The sequence below is a fragment of the Macrosteles quadrilineatus genome, unplaced genomic scaffold (genome assembly GCF_028750875.1).
Source record: "Macrosteles quadrilineatus isolate MER2022 unplaced genomic scaffold, UCM_ALF_1.0 Scaffold_8__2_contigs__length_117827958, whole genome shotgun sequence".
Classification (NCBI taxonomy): domain Eukaryota; kingdom Metazoa; phylum Arthropoda; class Insecta; order Hemiptera; family Cicadellidae; genus Macrosteles; species Macrosteles quadrilineatus.
The window spans coordinates 93,374,224-93,396,487 of record NW_026542601.1 but is presented as its reverse complement, the minus strand read 5'-3'; the positions used below and the strand labels follow the sequence as shown (position 1 = coordinate 93,396,487).

Genomic DNA, 22,264 nt, shown 5'->3' with positions numbered 1-22,264 from the left:
ATAGCATACTTTGATCACATTTTCTGCATCTGCTCCATATAGATGGGATGTCTAACTAGGATAACACTATTCACTTACAAAGCTCCACGTGCGACCAAGCCTTCTATGTTGTTGGCGTCAATGCTCAAGGCCTTGTTAAGACACTGGAACGCCTCAGTCATGCGACCAGACTTGAAGTGTTCTATGCCATCAGCGACACTACGGAACGCCCACTTGGCTGCCTGTACGTTACGCAGCTCTGTCGCATACTCCGTCTCGGGAAAACGTCCTCTGTGAAGACAAATATAATAAGTCTCATATATAGTGATGTAAAATACCTGGGTATTTAAAACTCGGGGTAAATACCCTGGGTATTTACCCGGGTAAATACCCAAAATCCATAAATACCCGGGTATTTTGGGTATTTATGAAATCAATTTAAATTCGTTTATATTTACCCCTAAATATGTTATTGTTATCACTACATGATAAATTAGGATAGCCTATAACACCTTTTACAGTAACTTGAAGCTTTGATAGTACCTTTTATTTAATGATTTACACTTTTTTTGTAAATAATACATAAAGTTTCTTAATAAGCATGGGGTTTCGTGTCTTAAATCGAGTAACATCAGTTAAATTTAACATAATAAAAAATAGGATATTAAAAAAGGCTGTGGCTATTTCAATTTTTATCATTTTATAAATTTATAACCATAACATAAACAGGCTGGGTGTGCAGGTGTGCAGTAATAAAACAAGCCTGTGATGCTACCTTTGATTGAGAATGCTAGAAACTAAACACTCCCTATGAAATGAAATCAAGACAACACCTCATCAGAGAAATAGTGAACCTAAACCTACTTTTACTGTTATTTAATTATGATAGTTAAAATTTCTATTGTATAAATGGCTTGGAAGGCTAGACAGACCTAAGCCTGATTGACATAGGCAGAATGGCAGAATACTAATAGTAATTAAACTTTTCTGTGTTACCGCTTAGTTGGAAACAAAAATATATTTGGATAAACCTACTAAAAAAATGTAACTCCTGTTTTTTGGTCTAACTTAATATAATTTTGAAAGATTTATTGTGCTATAGATTCAAATGTTTTGTATCACAAGTTTATGAAATTAGTTTTTTTTTATTTTGATACCATTGATACCAACAAAAGATCTAGAACAAAAATATTATTAAATCCTGCCATATCCTACAGATTGAATTTTAATTATTTTCATAAGTTGTTTACACATAGGCCACTACTAGGTTAAATCTTCCTGTCATTCTTTCTAAATAATAATTATTACTTTACAAATTATTTTTCTTTACTTCCAATAAAATAAATTCATTTATCTATCATAGAAATTACAAAATCATAAGGAGTCAGGACTAGTGCAACCATGCGACCAGGGTATTATGCCGATAATGCTTTATGCTCAGACCTGGGTATTTATGGCGATTATACCCATAAGTAAAATGCTAGTAGTGACCATATGAAATTTTGTTTAACACATTTTATCATCATTTTACTATCCTTACAGGGTAATAATTGCAAAACAACATCTAAATCTTCTCTAACTTTAATAAAAATTATAAATACCCAGTTTTTGGGTATTTACCCGGGCCTGGGGTAAAAACCCGGGTAAATACCTAATTTATATTTACCTACCCACTGGGTATTTACCCGACCCACATCACTACTCATATATTAAAAAATTACACTTTACTATATATTAAAAAGGGAAGTACACTTCTTACTAGAACACTTTGAGAACATGCTTTTGTTAAAACTAAAAATGTATTAATCCTCACTAGTGTAAAAATTAGAAGATTTTTTAAATCTAGCATGTTATTGAAGACATTTTCCGCCACCATTAGTAAAAATAAACAGTATCAGCAATCTAACACATACTTTCTCCCATTAGCTTGTCAAACTATGATATTTTATAAGAAAAATCACAAAGGTTGAAATTACTTTAGAACCGTAATTTTTACAGCAATGGGAGGTTGCACTATTTTGTTTAAAATAAGAACCATAAAAAATTGTATTCAAAATAATTTTTTTTAAATCCGATTTTCCGTTATTTTTTGGGTATATATGGGGAAAGTTACAATAAATTTTAAACCGTACTGTAATTTGCTTGTACAGCAATGGGAGTTGGACCGTTTTGTTCAGAATTTAAGGACAATATTTTCTTCTTTCAAACAGAGATTGTACAACCACAGAATAGTATTGTGGCTTGGAAACTAAACACACAACCAATACAAGCCTAGTCCCTTAATGACTTACCAGCTAACCTAACCTCGTGGAGAAGTAACGGAATAAAAAAAAATATTGTTTGTGCATTTAACGTAAAATGAGCAAAAACTTACTTGAGGGCTAGAATATTGGTGTGGTGAAGATTCCCCAATCCCATAACACTGGCCAGACAGCTGACATTGCTGGGGTTGTGAAATCCAACTGTCTTCTCTAACATCTCTTCAAACGGCTCACTCTTGCCTTCCTGAGGTAACCTGAACAGTGAACAGCCAAATCAATTAAGCACCTACTCAAAACAACACCACAACTAAATTAATCATTTTTACATACTCTTGTCTATAAACTGCTTTCTCCTCTTTAGACAGACTATTTCCAAACTTTTTTTAAACAATGACATTCAAAATCATTTTATCTGCTGTCCCTAAATTGACAACACAAATAAATGCTAAACAACAGTTCACCTAACAGGCATTATAAAGTTTCATTCACTAAACATTTTATGGTTTGGATCAATTTAACCTCTTAAAAATTACAAGTTCAGAGGAAGCAGTTTAATCTAGAATTAAGAAACGTTTATTAGTTTTGAAAAAAAAAAAAAAAAACATACCTTTGGCGTACCTTAAATATTACTAGTCTAATCTGAATATTATTGGTTGGAATTCAGTATTATTTACCATGATATTCAAGATTCTCGCAATTTTTTTTAACATCCATCTCACAAATTAGGACATCTCCTGTTTTCTTTTAAACATTGTGAGGTAAATGATTTCATTAACATTCTTGAATTCTGCATTTAAAAGAAATCCAAAATATGATGTTGTTAGCTTTATTCCTTCTCAAGTATCTTCCTTAAAGCCAAAATTGGGCTTTACTAGTCTCAAACTTGTTTTATAAGGTACAATATCTTCTCTTTGATTTTTTTTTCAACTTCCGATAAAGTTTTTTAAAAAACTTCTGCTTCATAGACACTTAAAGAATCATGTACTTAATCCGACTTAAGACACAACTTTTATGAATCCTAAAAATCCTTGTGTGTATTATTTTTTTCTGTAGTGAAATAAAATCATCTTCTTCCATGTTTCATTATCCAACAAATATCTCGTCTAGGCTTTGGAGTCCTAAAAATTATTTCCATCACAGTTTTTTCAACCCACATTTTATTGCCTCATAATCAAAACCATCAATGTGTCAAGGGAATAATTAATAGTTGGAAACATGAAGTTTTAGCTAACTCCTGAAAGTACAATTAATTTAACAACCACAAACTTTAACCAAAAATCTTATCACCAAACCTGTAAGAAATGTTACACTTTGTGGTGTGACCAAATGAAACACACAATATAATAAAAACAAAAGTACGTCCAGACAATGTACCTCTTCAGAATCAGTATGAGTTTAACTAATAACTGGTATATTGCACTGATATTTTAACATGTTTAGTCCAAATAAAAGATACGGTGTGGTAGTTAGTACTACTGTAACATATGTTCAGATGTTTCAGTATGCACTATATTCCGTCTACAAAATTTAGGCGGTTTGAGGGAAAGCAATTCCATCAGGCCACCTCACCCTTTCAAAAAGTCAGGCAAAAGCTGATCAGCTAGAAATTATTGGAGGCATAATGAAAAATTTACATTAAGCTAAAAAAGTAGTGGGGGAACCCAGGACACCTTCACCTTAAACCGCCTTAATTTTGTCAACAGACTGTAATGCAGAAAATGTCATGTAACTGAAATTAATGTTGATAAGATAGCTTATCTAAAACTTAAAAAGATAGGATCCATCCAGATATAGATTTAACTGTGAATTTCTTTAAGTTGTTTGTAGTCTAAACTTGTTGGTATAATGGGATTTTAACAGCTCGCACATGTCTCACCTTAAATCATACCTACCGACTAGAGAAATATTTATCTTACGGGTATTAAAATACAAATTAATTGGCTTATTTATCCACAGAAAGGAAAGCTATTTTTCTTGACCTTGTGTTTTATTTGAACTAACACAAACGAATATAGCATTTTACTCCTATGGAATCTCATCATAATTTAGTAGTCAGGTCAAATAAAAAAGTTGCAGAGGTTATCTTGAAAAAATTGCTGCAATAAAAAAATGAAAATAGTAATAGAACCAATCAAAATTTGTAGCAGAACAAATATTGCATGCAATTGTCATTTTATTGAAATTTCTCTTAGAGCCTACAAATTATAATACTTGGTTTTAAAGTATGATAAAAATGTTTCTTTATCAATTTGCACTATTTATAATTATTGAAAGATAAGCTGAACAGATATTAACCAAATCAATAAAACAGATCTTTTTGATAAGACGTTTTTGAACCAGCCTGATGATTTGATGAAATATAATTTTGTACATAAATTGAATTTTTTCCTTTTTTTAACTAAACTTGATTTGACGAGTAATTTGTTATACAAGCTATTCTCAGGTTTGTAATGTTATGTGACGAATAAAGTAATTGTCATTGTAAAATAAAGATACATTTAATTTTTTAAGGTTTTGATATCCTGTTATTTTAACAGTGAAATGAAGGGACATTCAAAGAAATTTGTAATAAGCAAATGAAGTTAGGCCTAGTTACTTAGTACCAAATGTCATGAATATTGACTGGTTTGGTCCCTAGTTCTATACACCCATACCAGGGTGTCAATTGTCCCACAAATATAAAACTTATGAACCATTCCACGTCTCCCGATCGCAGCAAAATTCATCATAAAACATTTGATCAGAGGTCATGGCAAAATCCATAATTATCTCCAGTGACCATTCAAAATCAATGATGATCTCTCACGATTGCGGCAACATCCGTTATGATACAAACTGCGATTAAACAATTTCTGTGATAATTTCTTACGATCCCAGCGACTTCTGTGTGCCAGTCACAGTAATACAGTGATCACAATTTTCTTTCTTGATTCTAGTGATTATGTCAAACCCAAATCTCAAAACCACCAAAACTCTGAAAAAAGTTCCAGTTCAAAACTAAAAAAAAGTTCCAGTTTAAGGATTCGATCGGCGATGATCAATAAAATATTCAGTTTATGCCAGTAAATAATATAATTTTTTTTTTATATTTAAGGTGTATTTGCCAAAGATGTATTATTCATGTTATTAAATCAGAGTCAGAAGTCTAATTTATTTCAGTTTTGATTGCATAACAATTAACAAACATTGTTTCACTACCAGTATTTTTTGTAATCTTAATAAGGCAAGTAAACAAGTTTTGTGTTTCAATTTTGAGATTCGATATTTCTTGTTTTTACCTTTACTACTTGACAAAACAATGCAAAAGGAGGAATAGAGACAATTGTTGGCGTATCTTAATGGTGATTGAAACAATTGCTCAAAATCTAAAATTTCCTAGCCTCATGTACGAAATTTACAATCAATTCACAGACTTTTCTCTAGTCATAAAAAATCATGTAAGATTACCGGTTTCTAGGTCACAGCTGTACACCCTGCTTACTCTGACCTCAGTTATACTCTGACCTAGATATTATTATCATAAAACGAATTTTAATTTTTAAATTTAGCAATCAGCAAATTAAATATTTCTATCAACTCAACAATTGGGAATATTGTTTAAAGATTCTTCTCCTACCCACTAAAATTATGGGAAGAAACTATCGCGTGCGCACATAACTGTCACATGTCAAGAAGTTCTACCTTACTCATGTGTCATTTTTAAACAAAACACATGAAACCTTTGCAAAGGCCGCCAAACACTACCGAACACATAGTTGACGTCAAACATCTGGTAACTCAAACATGGTTAAACACTGCATTTATGAGTTAATTTAAAGTTGACACTCAAGTAAGAGTAAAAATCTGTTGTAAACTTAAAAGGCACTTAAAAGAGAATACCAAAACAATTCATTTGAACAGTAAACAACATTTTAAAATGGTATATAAAAATTAATTGTCTTCAAATGCTGAATGTTTTTGCTGGCTAAATTTTTCTTACATTATTCATTTCAGTTTTATCTATCAGCTGTAATAACATTGTTCATTTTCATCATTGCTCGTGTCAATCTATTTGCTTTCCAACACATCTGCAACTATTATAAACACTTGTGCCACAGTTTTCATTGCCATATTCTTCGACTTCAGTGAATCTATCTCATCAATTCAACTTCAATTAGTTGCCAACTCGTTTACCACATCTTTTTCTTCCTTTGTATACAGTACATATCAGTACAGAGATTGTTTGTTGCGTTCAGCAAAAACATTCAGCATTTAAAAAATCCAAACAATCAATGACAAACTTGTTTAAACCAATGACAACTCATCAGACAGAAATAGAATCCACCACACCATAGTTTAGCTGAAAATGCAATTTAGTATAGTTAGCCTACTAACTACATTACCTTTCTTGATATCTCGGTTCCAGCTAACATGTGAAACAAAGTCGGCTCTTCTAAAAGGCATTACGTGTACGCCTTATTTTCAAACAATGCTTAGGTAGTACTCCAAATACATATCGTTTTCTTAATACCATACAATCATCTCGGCAACATTATCGTGAACCATTCCGCATTAAAATTATCCACAGTTATCAATCTATGGTCTCCAGTAATACATTTTAACTTGGTGAATTGGCTAAACAAGAAAGTACAAATAAAATTGTTTGCTTCACACAACAACCTAAAAAACACAATCTTACCTGTCGACAACAAAGTGTGCTTACGTAACAGTAAAATGTGCTTACAAAGTGAGTGAGACATCACATAGAAAAAACACACAGGGTACTAGATTGCCTTTTAAGTCCTTTTGACCTTTTGAATCACATTATTATTGTTTTCATTTTAAAATGCAATAAATGTTAAGGTGTATGCCTAATGGATTGTTGAAATGTAAACATAAACAGAGTTATTAAGCTAGTAATGATTTAATTGACACTAGTCAAATAAAACCCTCTATGACCTATAAAAACTAAGATTTTATTTTATTTTTTATTTCTCAAACAAGTAACAATTTAAAAGAATGATTAGCAGTAGATATTGTTGACAAATTTCAATAGTGAAGCTCTTTAATGTGATACCCATAATTTACACTAATGAAGTTAATTGATGCAATGGTACCACTATTTATCTGATAAAAATAGTTATCAAACCAATCAAATAGTTAGGCTTTCATTGATCATATAAACACAAGTCATTTCTGTGGAAATTTAGCTTGGTATAGCACACACGAGCTGTACTAAAAACTCAGCAATCTGTATTTATTTCCTCAGCATGCTTCATATAAAATGTACAACATGAATTTCAGATGTTTGTGAGGTGTAGGCCTTTGAGTTTTTGCATTTGTTTGAATCCGGTTTTCGCCTACAACACTTTTAATTTGGCTAAAGAATTGTTCTAAAACCCCAAAAGGTTAAAGCCTATTTTATAGCTAAAAAATGCATTGTTCCTATTTTTCATACAGATTAGTATGATTTAAAGAATATTCTGAAATGAAATATGACCCAAAGTTTAAGTGTTAGTCAAGTAAAAGAGTGCTTGCTGGTAGCACATAACATACCGTATACTTAGAAGATATAAAATTTAAATAAACGAAAATTCACTAAGGTATGATATTTAAGTGTGAAAATAAACACTAAGGTTGCTTTCCACTTGGTATTTCCACAAAGAACAATAAAAGTGATTTTATCAAAAACAACAGGTTAAAGTTGTTCTGTAAAACGTGTTGCCGAGCATGCAAAGCGCCCTAAGACAAGTCAAGGTTATTCATATGAGCTTACTTGTAAGCCTCGGGAAAATCGTCAGAATGGAAAAGACCGAGACGAGCCTTTTGCTCTTCTGTAACTTGAACTCCCTTCATGCCACACACAATCTTCTCCATATCTGGAATCACTTCCAAAACCTCGCAAGCAACAAGGTCATTCATCAAGAAGCTACGAGGCACACCTTTCTTGTCCACGGCCGAAATCAAATTGGATGTTGGACAAAACCCCTGTAAAACATTAAAATTGTATAAATTCTTGTGAATGAAGAATCTATTTTTAGTCAAGATAATACAGGGACGTGTATTTAGTTTAAGGACAACCTAGAAAATTGAGGATACAATTATGCTGGACTTCGAATCAATGTCATACATTAAAACCCTTGTTTTCAATTAACCAATTTTTCTATTGAATAGTTCTAAGAAATGAGAGAAGTTTAAAGCTTAAGTGTTTGAATAAACAATACTCAAATTAAGAACGTTCTTTGGTCTTTCTCAAATTTGATTAAAACATGTTCATAAACAAGCAAACTACAACAGTTTACTTATCTATACAGGGTGTTTGGTTTTAAGAATTATTGTGCGCACAATAAAAATACTCAATTTAGTTAGTTATATCCCACTTCTACTTCCAGCAACAGCCGTTTTTAGATTTCCCAGATTTCTTTATATTGCTTAATAAAATCTCATTTTTCTCAACACGTAGGCTTTTTTTAGAATCTGCATTAAATATTCTCTAAGAAAACCAACGTATAGTTTGTTACAGCCTAATTGGAGCATCAAATTAATCAAACTTTATTTTAATTGGCAAGCTGGTTTGAAGTTAATGGACTAAAACTTAATCAACATAAAACTCAACTATTAAATTTTCATACTGCACAGTTAAAAGAGGGTTAAGGTTTACGTTTAATATAACTGTTGAAATTACCTCACTCCATATTGTTTCAGTACAATATAATTTGGTTTAACTAATAGCTGGTTTCAAACTTTCAATGAAATGTTAACATTAAAAATTAGTTTTTCATATTTAAAAAAAATAATTCCAAGAATGTTCCCTTATGCATAGGCTGTAAAACCAGCTGGTCTGAATTATATAGAACCGACTACTTCATTACCTTGTGTCAACAAAAGTGTTTATCACCTGCAAATATCCACCATTACATAATTTACTACGCAAAAAGATTGTTTACTATGCAAAGTAAAAACTAAATCATATAGTTGCTGTATTTTTAAACGCACATCAGCACCACTTTAATAGCTCTCTATGTCACATTTTCTTCCCGTTGCAAAGCACGGGTATAACAGCTTGTTATTTTATATTTTAGGTTAGTTTTTAATTTTGACAATATCATCTGTTTTTTAGCTATGCTATGATTCAAAACGTTATGTGACAGTAAAGAATTATTTATTTATGTTTTTTTTTCTTATCCTTGGGAAATTTTAGAAATGAGTTAAAGGAATAATTCCTCGTTTTCTGGTCTATCCGTGTTTCAATCAAAATTAAATGCGCTCCATGTTTTATGCAGTCAAGAATCTCTGTCCGACCCCCTCTTGAATACAAAATAAAAAGTATTATAAAGTACACAAGTGAGCTGCAGTTAAATATAAAAAATACTTTAAAAATAACATAAGTATTTTAACTTACAGTATTTTTGAATATTCTCCTTAACCAATGAGCGCATAACAACGCTTCAATATACTAAATTATTTGTTTGTTTAAGCTCTACAAAAATGGTCAAAAAGAAATTGCAACATTTTATGTTTCGGGGGTTAAAAATGGGAAAACAAAATTTTTATCCCATAAAACCCTGCGATGCCAGGTCAGGCCTGTCCATATTTAGTTGTGATTAAGATTTCCAACTCTTCCAGAGCTATTCTACTGAAAATCATGACTAAAATAATATTAGCCTACATTTAATAAACATTCTGTTGCAAATTCTCACCTTAATGCCAAGCTCAGTGATGTTTCGTGCATTGTCACCATCAAGACACAGGATCTTAAGGAACAGCCCGGCATTGGTTTTGCTTGTTATTTGACCAATAACTACTTCTCCTACACCTAGACACTGCAAAAACACAACTAGTAAGCTATAAGTCCTAAAATTTACATTGACCCTTTTAAGTCTAAAGATGATATAATCCAAGAAACTACTTCCACTAACAACTATCAAGTTAACTATTACTAAACAAATACCCCTGCCATAGCAAACCTGCAGACTAGGCGATTTTCCATTTACCAGTTTTGGATTTTAAATTAAATCTATTTAAATAACATTAGGTTTAACAACTACCTAGGTTTGCTGCTACAGGGAGGGTAATAAATTGTATTTAGTGAAATATATATATTACTTATATATATATATTATATCTATTTATTATATATATATATATAATAAATAGTTTAGTATGAAATAATTAAATTTGCCAAGTTTAATCAAAATATATCCATAAACAAGCAAACTATCGCCTAACAGTTTAATAAATTCTCCATAAGAATAACATGGGAATTTTAAATTTATTTGATTTTCTCCATAAGCAATAACTGCACAAAAGCACTCCATAGGCTATACTAAATTATTTGTCATTTTAGCTCTTTGAAATGGAAGAACATTTCAGAACAAAAAACAGAAAATTTCATGTGTTATTTTATGGGTTTTTATAGGAAAATCACCATTGAAATGTAAATTTTTAAAAAATTGAAAAACACCTGGAGATAAGTTACTATGGATTAGGCTAGTACTCGCGTACCAAATTTCATAAAAATCTGTTTCATCAAACAGGTGTGGTCTGTAGCTTTGTAAGTACACATCCACACATACAGACAAACAAACAGATAGAAACACACACACATAAATCACTGAAGCGTATACTATTATTAATAGTAACGGTACTGGGCTCATAAGGATCGTTGAGGCTCAATGTAATCATTTTAATCTACTTTTTAACTACTTTTTTGGGTCCAGCCTGTTATTCCACCCAAAACTCAAATTAGAAAATTTTGATAAAACAATACTTTTTCCGTTAGTGTAGCCTGGGGAGAGAGTAAAAAACCAACTTTTGATTGATTTTGCTTTCTTTAAAAATAAAAATAAAATTTATAAATGACACAATAACTCTCATAAAACTAAGTTACATTGATCATCCTAATTAATACCACTGCTATAAACTGATGCCGTGGTTAAATGATGTGATCCACTACCAAAAAATGTATTTAAAATCCACACAAACTCCTTATGACCTACTTGTAAGAAGTGCTGGGCTCTGCTCGTTTTATCCAAGTTGAGAAAGTTTTCAAACGGTGGCAATACAGCGTAAAGACCAGGTTCCACAGTTTTGGATTTTGGCTCCTCCTTCTCCACAAGCGAAGAGTCAAACAAAACATTCGCTTGCTTTGAAATAAACTGATGAAGCTTTAAACGCTTGCCGCGATCTTGAAAACTGTGGAAAGTTATAAGAAATATTAATTCACTATACATTTATCATGGTTAGTCCCTGTCATTCATGAGCTTAATCTTAGTGCTAAGTCATTTTATAAAAATGTTTTTGACAAGAATTAAAACAAATTAAAATATAATCTCTTGGTGTTTCAACAAAGAACTTTGATAAAAATAACATCTGAGCGATTAAGGAAAGTAGAAGGCTGCGATGAACTTTGATCAATTAAAAGTCTAAACTAAATAGGCAGGCCTACAGTATCAGGTTTGCACAAGATTTACTAAGTAATATAAAAAAATTGATTAGAGAAAATCCAACTAGCTAGCTAAACAAGACACAGACTAAACTTATACCAACCTAAGATGTTTTTGACGTTGAGAGTAAATGGCAAAATCGAGATTGGTGATGCCAAGCTTTTGTAGATTACCCTCGCCATGTTCTGCTTCCCACGTTTTCTGCAGTAACTGGCCATGAAAATTGATAGTTTTGGACACTAAGTCTGCGTTCAGATTGGATCCTGGGTCCATCTCATTCATGATTGTTATGATGTAGCTAAGGAAAACAAGTGGTTATAAAATAAAAGTAAATACAAGCCTAAGTAGGCCTAGTTTAGCTAAGTTATTATAGGTTGACTAGTTAGAAGTTTTTTGTCTTAAAGCAAACTTAAAAAATATGTGAACTTGACCTGGTACCTTCCACATAGGTCTAAGTTATTGCTTTGTTATCTTCTTATACAGGGTTAATAAAAAGTCTGGTGATCCCCCTATCAACTTTATAATGGGTTACACCAGAGGAAAACCAAACTCTGCACACCTCTATATAGCATAAAAGCGAAATTTTTTGTTGGTATCTTAATTTCCTCTGAAACCACAAAACGGGTTGGGCCTATTTTTGTCAGCTCAAAAATTTTAAATGTGAAGCCCGATCAAGTGACACCTCATTTTAAAGATCATTAGTTTAAAAAAAATATATATCGGTGAAAACTAGAGGTCTCTATCTCAACCCATTACAGAATGGCAGCCATTTTAATTATCATTACCCTGAGAGACCCCATGTAATAATATACATCGACATCTCCTATTAACATTTCTATGGGTTCTACCAGGAAAACTAAACTCAGTATTACCGTAAAAGAAACTAAAATATACTTTTTGGTAGTATGACAATTTCTCCTGGGCTCCCAAAATGGGTTATTTGAAGGCAGGTCAAAAGTTTTAACATAAAGCCCCATCAAGTGACACCTCATTAAGAAGGCCATTAGTTAAAAAAAAATATTGGCGAAGACCAGAAGTCCCTAATCTCAACACAGTACAAAATGGAAGCAGTTTTTAGTTTTCTGGGATTACATTTTACATTTCTGAGATGCCCCATTATGCTTCATTTTAGGTTCCCAGCAAGAATTTTGATATAGTATATAGCCTAACTTAAGCCGGGTTTACACTATGAAGCAAAAAATGCTCCTTAGCACGTTCAGCCCGAAGTGTACCACCGGTGATTTTGTGCGAAATTTTCTTGAATGGACTGAGTTCAAACAATCTTGTAGGCAATACCCATTCACTGCAGAATCAGGGTTAACACGTGATTGTCAAACTGATGAACCTTTCAAACTATTTTCTCAGTTCATTGATGACGAAGTATTGAACCTCATTGTTACTGAAACCAATAGGTATGCTCACCAGCATTTGAGTAAAAAACGTCCCAAAAAGCGATCACCTATGAAAAAATGGGTGGACTGCACAACAGACGAAATCAAAAAACTTCTTGGTATTTTAATGATTATGGGCATTTGTCCAATGCCGCAACGTAAAATGTATTGGTCTAAAAATCCTATGTATGGAAACCAGGTTATAAAAAAAACCATGACCAGAGATCGGTTTGATTGTCTAATGAAATGCCTTCACTTCCACAACAACGAAGCGCCCGATTCAAGTGAGCCTCGGCTAGCCAAAATAAAAAACTTGGTTACTGTACCCTACTGAACATGAAGTTCAGGGAACTCCTCGTACCAGATGAAAATCTTGTTATTGACGAATCAATGGTTCCGTGGCGAGGAAGGCTCATATTCAGGCAATATTTGCCAGGAAAATCACATAAGTATGGTGTGAAGCTGTACAAACTGTGCTCGACAAACGGTTACACCTTCAAAATTAAAGTATATGCTGGAAAGTCTGATATTCTTGCCAATGAGGGCCATGCTGATAAAGTGGTAATGAAACTGATGGAAAATGAATTGAAAGCTGGCCGTACCTTGTATGCCGATAATTTTTACAATTCTGTAAAACTTGCCAGTTTGCTGCTACAGAACAAAACCTACCTGTGCGGCACACTCCGTGTGGACCGAAAAGAAAACCCCAAGGTCGTCGTGAATGAGAAGTTATCTAAAGGGGAAATGATTGCCAAAGAAAACACCTCTGGAGTGGAGGGATAAGAGAGTGGTCATGATGATTTCCACGAGACCCGAAGATACAGACACTCTTGTCAAGTCAACTAAGCGAAATAAAAAAGGAGAGATTATCATGAAACCAACGTCAGTCTTAGCCTACAATCAGGCAAAAAAGGGGGTTGACTTCTCAGACCAGATGGCGTCCTACTACACTCCCTTACGAAAATCCCTTGCTTGGTACAAAAAGGTAGCCTTGGAGATACTACTTGGCACAAGTGTTGTTAATGCCTTTGTGATCTAACCAGTTTGGTAGCAAGAAAAAAGACATGCTGTGGTTCAGAGAGAAGATCATTGAGCAACTGCTGACTCCTGAGTCTGCTGAAGAAGAGGAAACGACTTCAGACGTGGGGACACCAGGAGCTGGACGGGCAAACTCTAGGAAACGTAAGCACGAGTTGACCAAGCTGGAGGGACCTATCAGAAAAAATAGGAAAAGATGCGTTTTTTGCTATAAGGACATGGCAAAAGAAAAAGGTACCGAAACAGCTAGGAAGCTAGCAAAAAGAGTAGTAACTTTCTGCAATGAATGCGAAGGAAACCCATTTATGTGTATAGAATGTTTTAATAAGAAACCACTAAGGACTAAAGACATGGACTTAACGTGTTCCAAATTATGTAAATCAATTATTAGGGATGTTACATTCATGGCATTTTTCTTTTCTTATTGTAACTCATAACAATAAACAAGCAATCTTTTTATAATAACTAGTCTACATTAGGAAACAATATTTTACATTTTTACACAATTTTGACAATACTGAAGCATTTTTGTATTCAATAAAACTTGTTCTCGTGTTCTCATTAAATTAATTTGTTATTTATTTACCCTATTAAACATTAAGTTAGGTGGGCCTATAATATAAGGTAAAAATGTAAGTGTATGAAAGTTCTAAAAAAACGGGACTATTTTTCAAAGTATGGTTTGGTAAAAAAAAATTAAACGTGCGCCACAGGTGGCCACAATGTGTTTTTATAAACCTAAACTACGAATACACAGTTTATATAACTCAGAAAAGCTCCGAACGCACTTCTAAAAAGCATCAAATCAAATGGAAACAGTGTGCCACCGGTGGCACACGTCGGAGTTTTGGAAAGTTGGCCGTGCCCCACCAGTGGCGCATGTCGAAGCTATGGTAAGTTCAAAAACTGACAACTAATTTCCGTCGGGCTGAACGTTTTAAAAGTAAACTTAAATGTGTGATGTTCTTCACATCTTAAAAATTGTTTAAAGGTATTTAACATGTTGACTGCTGAAAACCTTTACTTTGGCGCTCCCTAAACTGCGGGCGGAGCCCCAGCGCACTACAGAATCAGCGATCGCTATTAGCATTGAAATAGGCTATCTCAGGAAGATGTATTACAAAAGATAAGTGGTGATTGTTCTGCGTTACCCCGAGAGTGAACGTAGTTCACTGAAACACCCAAAGGGAGCAGCTCTGCCTAGATCAATACCTAACCAGAGTCGTTGTAATATGGCTCGAATAGAGAAAATCCCCAAAACGGGACTAAAGCATTGCCAGACGGGATTTTACGGGTATGTTTAGTACCAACCTACACTAAAATAAAGCTCGTATTCTAAGCTACAGCCTGGCAACAATCACATTGTCGCCGGCCGAGTGCTGGGCTCAGACAGACGCAATATTTGGCGGGCAAGCTCACTACTGATATGCCGCAGTGCCAGTGCCGCGCTACTGCTATAGCAGTAGGCCGCAGTCAACATGTTAAAGTGTTTATTAAGATAGTAGGAATGGTTTATTAAGGCTCAAAAGACAAATCCAGAAAGTTCAGAGGGCAGGGCTGGTTCTAGGAATTTTTCAGAGTTAAGCGAACACCCGAATCAGCGCCACCTAGAATTCCCCCCCACCCCACCCAATAGGAACATAACTTAACCCTATTTGTGAAATTTTTGGGAAGAACTTTTTTATAAGTTTAGGTTAGAAGAATACTCGCAATAAAATACTTTTTCAACACACTATGATGTTTTTAGCTGTTTTTACATACGTTAATTGGTGGCTGAAAGTTACGATTTGCTGGTCATGCCAGCACCAGCTGTCATCGTCATATTTGGGGACCGAGCAGGTTTTTACATCCCTAGGGCCGCAAAATCAGCTGCCCGCTTACTTTCTTAAAACACGAATGCATATTAAATACTCAATCTGTATCCATAGCATTGCAATAGAATTGTTTTATTGTCACCACTGCCTCAACTATTTATTATTATTTTTGCCGATTCCTCAGATTATTTCTTCACATAACCTTAAAGTTAGAGTTGACTATCAAAAATTGAAATTCATGGATGGAAATTCATGGATAATACCAAAGCCATTGATAAAACACATTTGGACTGGGACGGCTGTCACCTGAACAAAAACGGCACAAAAATATTAACGGAAAAAATTCTTAACATACTTGTCCAACATCAAGACCGAAACCTCCACCCAAACGGTGTAGCAGCGCCTCAACTGAACCCAACATAGCCACATCAATAGATAAAACTAATAGTCCACTACCCCACCATCACCCTACTACAATAGAAAGCCAAAATAGACTCAGACAAACAGACAATATCAAAATATTGCATTTAAATATACAAAGAGGTCTCCTAAACAAAATTGACCGTCTATTGGTTGAGCTCCATACGCATACACCTGATCTCCTAATTATATCGGAGCATGGGCTGAAAGCTGAAGAAATAACTGTTGTAAATATTAGAGGATATACTTTGTGTGCTAGCTTCTGTCGAACTCAATATATGTGGGGGGGTATAGCGCTATTCAGAAAGAATAACCTGAAGACTGAAATAGAAGACTTAAACTTATTCGAGCTGGGTTTCCACCGACCAACTGAATTGGAATTCGAAACAATAGCAGTCAAAATTAAAATAAAAAAGAACAATATTATCCTACTAGGTACTTACAGATCCCCTGCCTCAAGCACTGATAGCTTCCTCAGCAAACTTGAAAATTTTCTGCATTCTTATAGTAAAACCAAAAGCAAAATTGTCATCTTAGGTGATACAAATTTTAATATTCTGAGAGCTGACGACCCACACATAAAAGAACTGAATGACCTATTACTTCAACATGGATGCTATGCCTATCCCCTAGAAGCCACACGAGTCACGCCTACTACAGTCACTAGCATTGACGGATGCTACACAAACATCCAAAGAGCGGACATCAAGGTAAACGCATACAGCAACCCGATATCAGACCATCACCTCCTAACCTGTGAAATCAATAGTAAACTGGAATATTCTGGTGCTACATATAAATCCATACGAAGTTTTTCAACTCAAAACTTAAATAGACTAAAAAGTAAGTTGCACAAGATTGATTGGAGCAGTATGACAGGAGAGACAACAATAGACAACATCTACAACAACTTTTTATCAACTTTTCAACTCATTATTGATGAAACCATGCCTAAGACACTAAAGAAGATGTCAACAACAAATAGGCCTACAGTATTTTGGAATGAGCACACCTACAACCTAAGAGACAAGCTACAAGAGGCGCAGGATGGGTACCAACTCACTGGTCTGATCCAGGATAAAATAAAATTTCTACAGCACAAGGCGGCATATGATCGTGATATCATAAATAACAGGAAAATGCACAATCAAAACAGAATACGTAAAGCTGATAATAAGAGCAAAGAAATCTGGAATATCATCAATTCAGAACGAAATAAAACAACTGCAAGAAAAAGCAACATTACCCTACATATAAACAATGAAACCATTTCCGATCACTACCACATCTGTAATATTTTTAACAAACAATTTGCCCTCTCCACTCCAAACCTGCATAGAACCTCGGATATAACTCAAATACCGGACCAAACTAACGAGATACCAGCATTGCATTCCTTTCAACCCATTACTGAAAAAGAACTAGACAATCTCTTCAAGAGCCTAAAGGCAAACAACTCATCAGGCTTTGACACAATAACAGGGAAAATGTTGAAATTTTGCCAGGAAGAATTAAGGAATCCAATTAGATACATAATAAATGAGTCAATATTACAGGCTAAAATTCCCAAAAAACTCAAAATTGCTAAAATTCATCCGATATATAAGAAAGGTGAAGCTAGAGACCCAAACAATTACAGGCCCATTTCTAACCTGCCCGTTATCTCCAAACTCCTAGAGAGAGCAATATATAATCAAATTATCACACACCTGGACTCCAACAACCTCCTCTCCGTATGCCAACATGGCTTCAGGAAGAACCTCAGCACCACTACCGCAATCTCAAAACTAGTCACTCATATCACCGATATTTGGGAAGAAAGAAAAAATGCCTCTGGAATCTTCCTTGATCTACAGAAAGCCTTCGACACTCTTGATTGGGATATCCTCAGAACCAAATTAATCAGCATGAATATCCAAGGCAAAGCACTGGAATGGATCGACAGTTATCTGACAGATAGATACCAATATGTAGAAATTGAAAGTCAACACCATAACACCATTTACACCACCAAATCATCACTTAGAAATACATCAAGAGGAATTCCCCAAGGTTCCATATTGGGTCCCCTCCTCTTCATCATTTACATCAATAGCCTCCCCTCCAGTTTTGACAACGACCAAAAATGCATACTTTTTGCCGATGACACCACTATTGTTGTTCCAACAAATCGTCAAGCATCCAACATTAACTTAATAAAATCAACAATGGATCAAGCAACAACAGCCTGTGAAGATATAAACCTCATTATCAACAAGAACAAAACAGTACACATCAACTTCCGAATAAACAATAACAATAAAAGAACAGACGATTGGTCCGGACTGAGCATTCCCACGGTTGACTCAACTAAATTCCTGGGTATCTACATTGACGAAAACCTAAGCTGGCAGATCCATATAGATTACCTTAGTAAAAAACTGTCTACTGCACTCTTTGTACTCCGTAGAATCTGCAACACCACCGATCTGGACACTACAATGATAGCCTACCACTCCATCTTCGCTTCACACTTGAGATATGGCATTGCCGCATGGGGTTCTACATCTGCCAAAAACCTCGAAAGAATATTAATTCTACAGAAAAAGACCGTAAGAACAATCTTGAGGTTGGACCCAAATGAACACTGCAAACCACACTTCATCCGACTCAACATCCTTACCATCACATCACTGTATATCCTTGAAACCATCATTTATTCCATAAACTTAACACCTGTCCGCAGACAAGAACTCCATACACATAATACAAGACACAAAGCAAACATAGATCTACCCCAACATAGACTCTCTAAATTCAGCAATACACCACAATACACTGGCTCAAAATTCTACAACTTGCTACCACAACAATTTAAACATCTACACAACAATAAAACATTTGTCCAACACTTAAAAAAATACCTCACCAATAGACCATATTACAACATAAACGAGTACATAGAGGAACATTCTTACACACACATACGCCAGCTCACTTCGTGAATATACAGAAAAATCCCGTCCAGACGGAAGAACTATGACGATTCCCCGATCTACGGATTGTGGTGAAGACATCGAAGGTAAAAGGTAGGTAAAAGGTATCAGTGTGCATTATTATTGCGGTGAATAGTGGTAATAGGGTATAGGCACAAAACCATACAGTAGTATGTTTTCTGTGGTATAAGTTAGGTGGGGTAAAGTGTGGTGAAAAATGTCAACTACTTTTTATTATTCACAGAAATTTAACATTTTTACACTTTTACTCATCACACTTTAGCAAAACCCTAAGATAATAATTAATTTATAAATGCAAAATCAATTTTTACAGGATAACTTGGATACCTACGATATAAGTTTTTACAAAGCCTATTACAATGAAAAACAGTAACGGATACAACTCAGAGAGCAATACAACGTACTGCTGTGCTCTAGGAGTGTTGATCAGGGGAAGAAGGGAGGGGGAAGTTTCTTATTGTGACAAAGTGGCGCTGCGCACTTATCTCGAGCATGAGTCATGAAATGAAACCATAGAACTATAAACTCAGGCGCCGCGCTGTACGCTACCGAGCGTCAGCTCACTACAAATCGAAACTGCAAATCAATGCCTTGAGTCCTTGAGTTGATGTGCTGTACAAGTATACACATTTTGCAAGTGCTGTTGGTACAAACAGAATAAATGCCTTTGGTGTGGTGCTTTGGATACTTGAACTCTGATCGAAAAAAAAAAAAAAAAAATTAAGTTGTTAACTTGTCAGTAAAGTCGTTTCCAATTTTGTCTTCTGAAAAAAAAAAAAATATGCGACCACGTACCGGTACCTAGTTGGCGTATGGGTTAAACCGGCCCTGTCAGAGGGTACCTAGACAAATTAAGGGTTTTCCATAAGTTAAGTTTATCTGTTGTCAAAACAATCAAATGTAAATAAGTTATCGATTGATATATTGATTATTTCATTTTATTAGTTAGGTTAGGTTAACCCTGCACTACTCGCGCCATATCTCATAACATGGATACTCACGCGGGTGACAGTTGTCCCCCATATGGGATGTAAAAATATTTGTTTTATAGTAATGTCTCAAAACCTATTAAGTGACTACCTAGCCTACTTAAGATTACCGTATTTATGAATAACATTCATTTTTTTTTTGGTCCAGTATAAACTTAACTTAACTTAATAATGTTAGCAAAATAAAAAAAATAGGAAAAAACGTACGCTAAACTATATACATTACAGGAGAATGTATTGTCCACTCCACAATGTCTGTCCACAATGTTCTTCAATGTCCAACACATTGTTTTTTACCTCTATCTGGTCCTCTTAATTGGCATTTTCAATTAAGGTAAACATACCAAATACCGAACACCTGCCAAATACCGAACGCGCCGGGTTTTGTCTCAAATAATAAGCATATGCTTCATCTGATCAACACCTACTTAAGATTAAAGCATTCGTTGGCTTTTAATCTGTCTGCAGACAAATGGGTTTGTAGATCGTCATTGGCCACTAGATCCAGTAAGCCGTGATTGGTAATGCTGTACACAGTTTTTGCAAATTTCTAAAATCCCTTGTCAGTTTCCTTAGGAAAGTGGTTGAGATTCTTAGGCTTTAAATAACTATACCGGCCAATTTGTAATAAAGTACAGTTGTTAATATGCAAATTTAAATATTTTTCTGTCATTTTAAGCCATAATAAAGACCCAGAAACTATTTTAAAATTAATTTTCTAGCCGTTCGGAATTAGGATGGCGAAATGTACACTAAGCCTAAGTTCCGAACGCATGTTCGGAATTAGGCAGCGGTACTTCCTAATTTCGGATCGTTACGTTTTTCATGATATATTTACTGATTTTGACTTATTATTAATTGCAAATACCTATATAAACCATATAAGTCATAAATAAAATCATATATTTGCCAAATTTTATAAAAGAAGAGTACTTTAAAAGAATATTTTTAGCAGAAAATGGTCTTTTTAGGCCCACTGAAGTAGGCTAGTTTTAAACTACCGAGCGTTGTTACGTTTTTCGTAGGATAATTTTAGTTATAAACTAATTGTAAATGGCTATAAAATACATAATTATAACAAGTTAAAATTATAAATTTTCCAAAAATTACGAAAATGTATACTTTGAAACAATTTTATTAGGAGATAAATGGTTTTCATAGGCCTACTGAAGCAGTTCCGAACCGCCGAACCTTACGTTTTTAGTGTTATATATACACATTATGAACTGTAAACAGCTAACAATCGGTAATTATTACCCTTTATAATTATATCTATTTTCAAAATTCGCAAATATTTAATACTTTGGAATGTTATTCTTATCAGAAAGTAGTGTATTAGGCCTACTGAAGCAGTTCCAAACTTCCGAGAATGTTATGTTTTTTTTCTGTTATATTTACAAATTATTAACTTAGGGTAACTGTAAACAGCTAAGTAAAATCGGAAATTATTACAATCATAATAGTTAGCCTATATATTTTCAAAATTAACAAAAACGTAGTAGCTTTCTTACTTATTAAATGTTATTTATCAAAATAACAAACCAGAGCCAACACACCCTCATCACCCCTTATGACTCAGATTCTTGGGAATGCCAATCCCAAAATACCATCTGAACTGCCATATGATTAGCCCCTCTACATTCCTACATTATATAACCATGACATCATTCTGTCCTTGTTTATATTGAAATATGCAAAAAACATACCAGAGGTCAACTCACCCCATCTCCACTTACATGACTCACATTCCAGAGAATGTCTAACCAATACCAGCTGATGTAATGAGATCATCCCCTTCACAACCATGTTTTAACTCAACTCTTGTTATTTTTTATTTGCTAAATCTTGTATGAGATATAATTTAAGAATTAAATGAGAATAAAAATTGCTTTCAATACGTTTTTGGGCTTCCTGGGCGCCGGCGGAATTGCCGTTCGGTATTAGGCGGCAC

At 34.2% G+C, this 22,264-nt stretch overlaps 1 protein-coding gene across 7 annotated transcripts in view; it reads right to left on the bottom strand.

Annotated features, from left to right (window-relative positions):
- LOC128999443 (tetratricopeptide repeat protein 14 homolog) overlaps positions 1-22,264 on the bottom strand; it is a 42,796-nt gene that overhangs the window by 19,336 nt on the left and 1,196 nt on the right. For 3 of the 7 annotated variants that reach the window (XM_054425967.1, XM_054425968.1, XM_054425969.1), the window contains exons 2-7: positions 11,769-11,963; positions 11,219-11,414; positions 9,920-10,042; positions 7,996-8,207; positions 2,354-2,494; positions 79-270 (exon numbers count right to left, since the gene is read on the bottom strand). In XM_054425967.1, the coding sequence (XP_054281942.1) occupies positions 79-270; positions 2,354-2,494; positions 7,996-8,207; positions 9,920-10,042; positions 11,219-11,414; positions 11,769-11,947 (1,043 nt within the window). In that variant the 5' untranslated portion in view covers positions 11,948-11,963. Of the gene's footprint in view, positions 1-78; positions 271-2,353; positions 2,819-2,914; positions 4,354-6,622; positions 6,745-7,995; positions 8,208-9,919; positions 10,043-11,218; positions 11,415-11,768; positions 11,964-22,264 lie in introns of those variants that run through there. The other 4 variants (XM_054425972.1, XM_054425973.1, XM_054425970.1 and 1 more) reach the window with 4 other exon arrangements.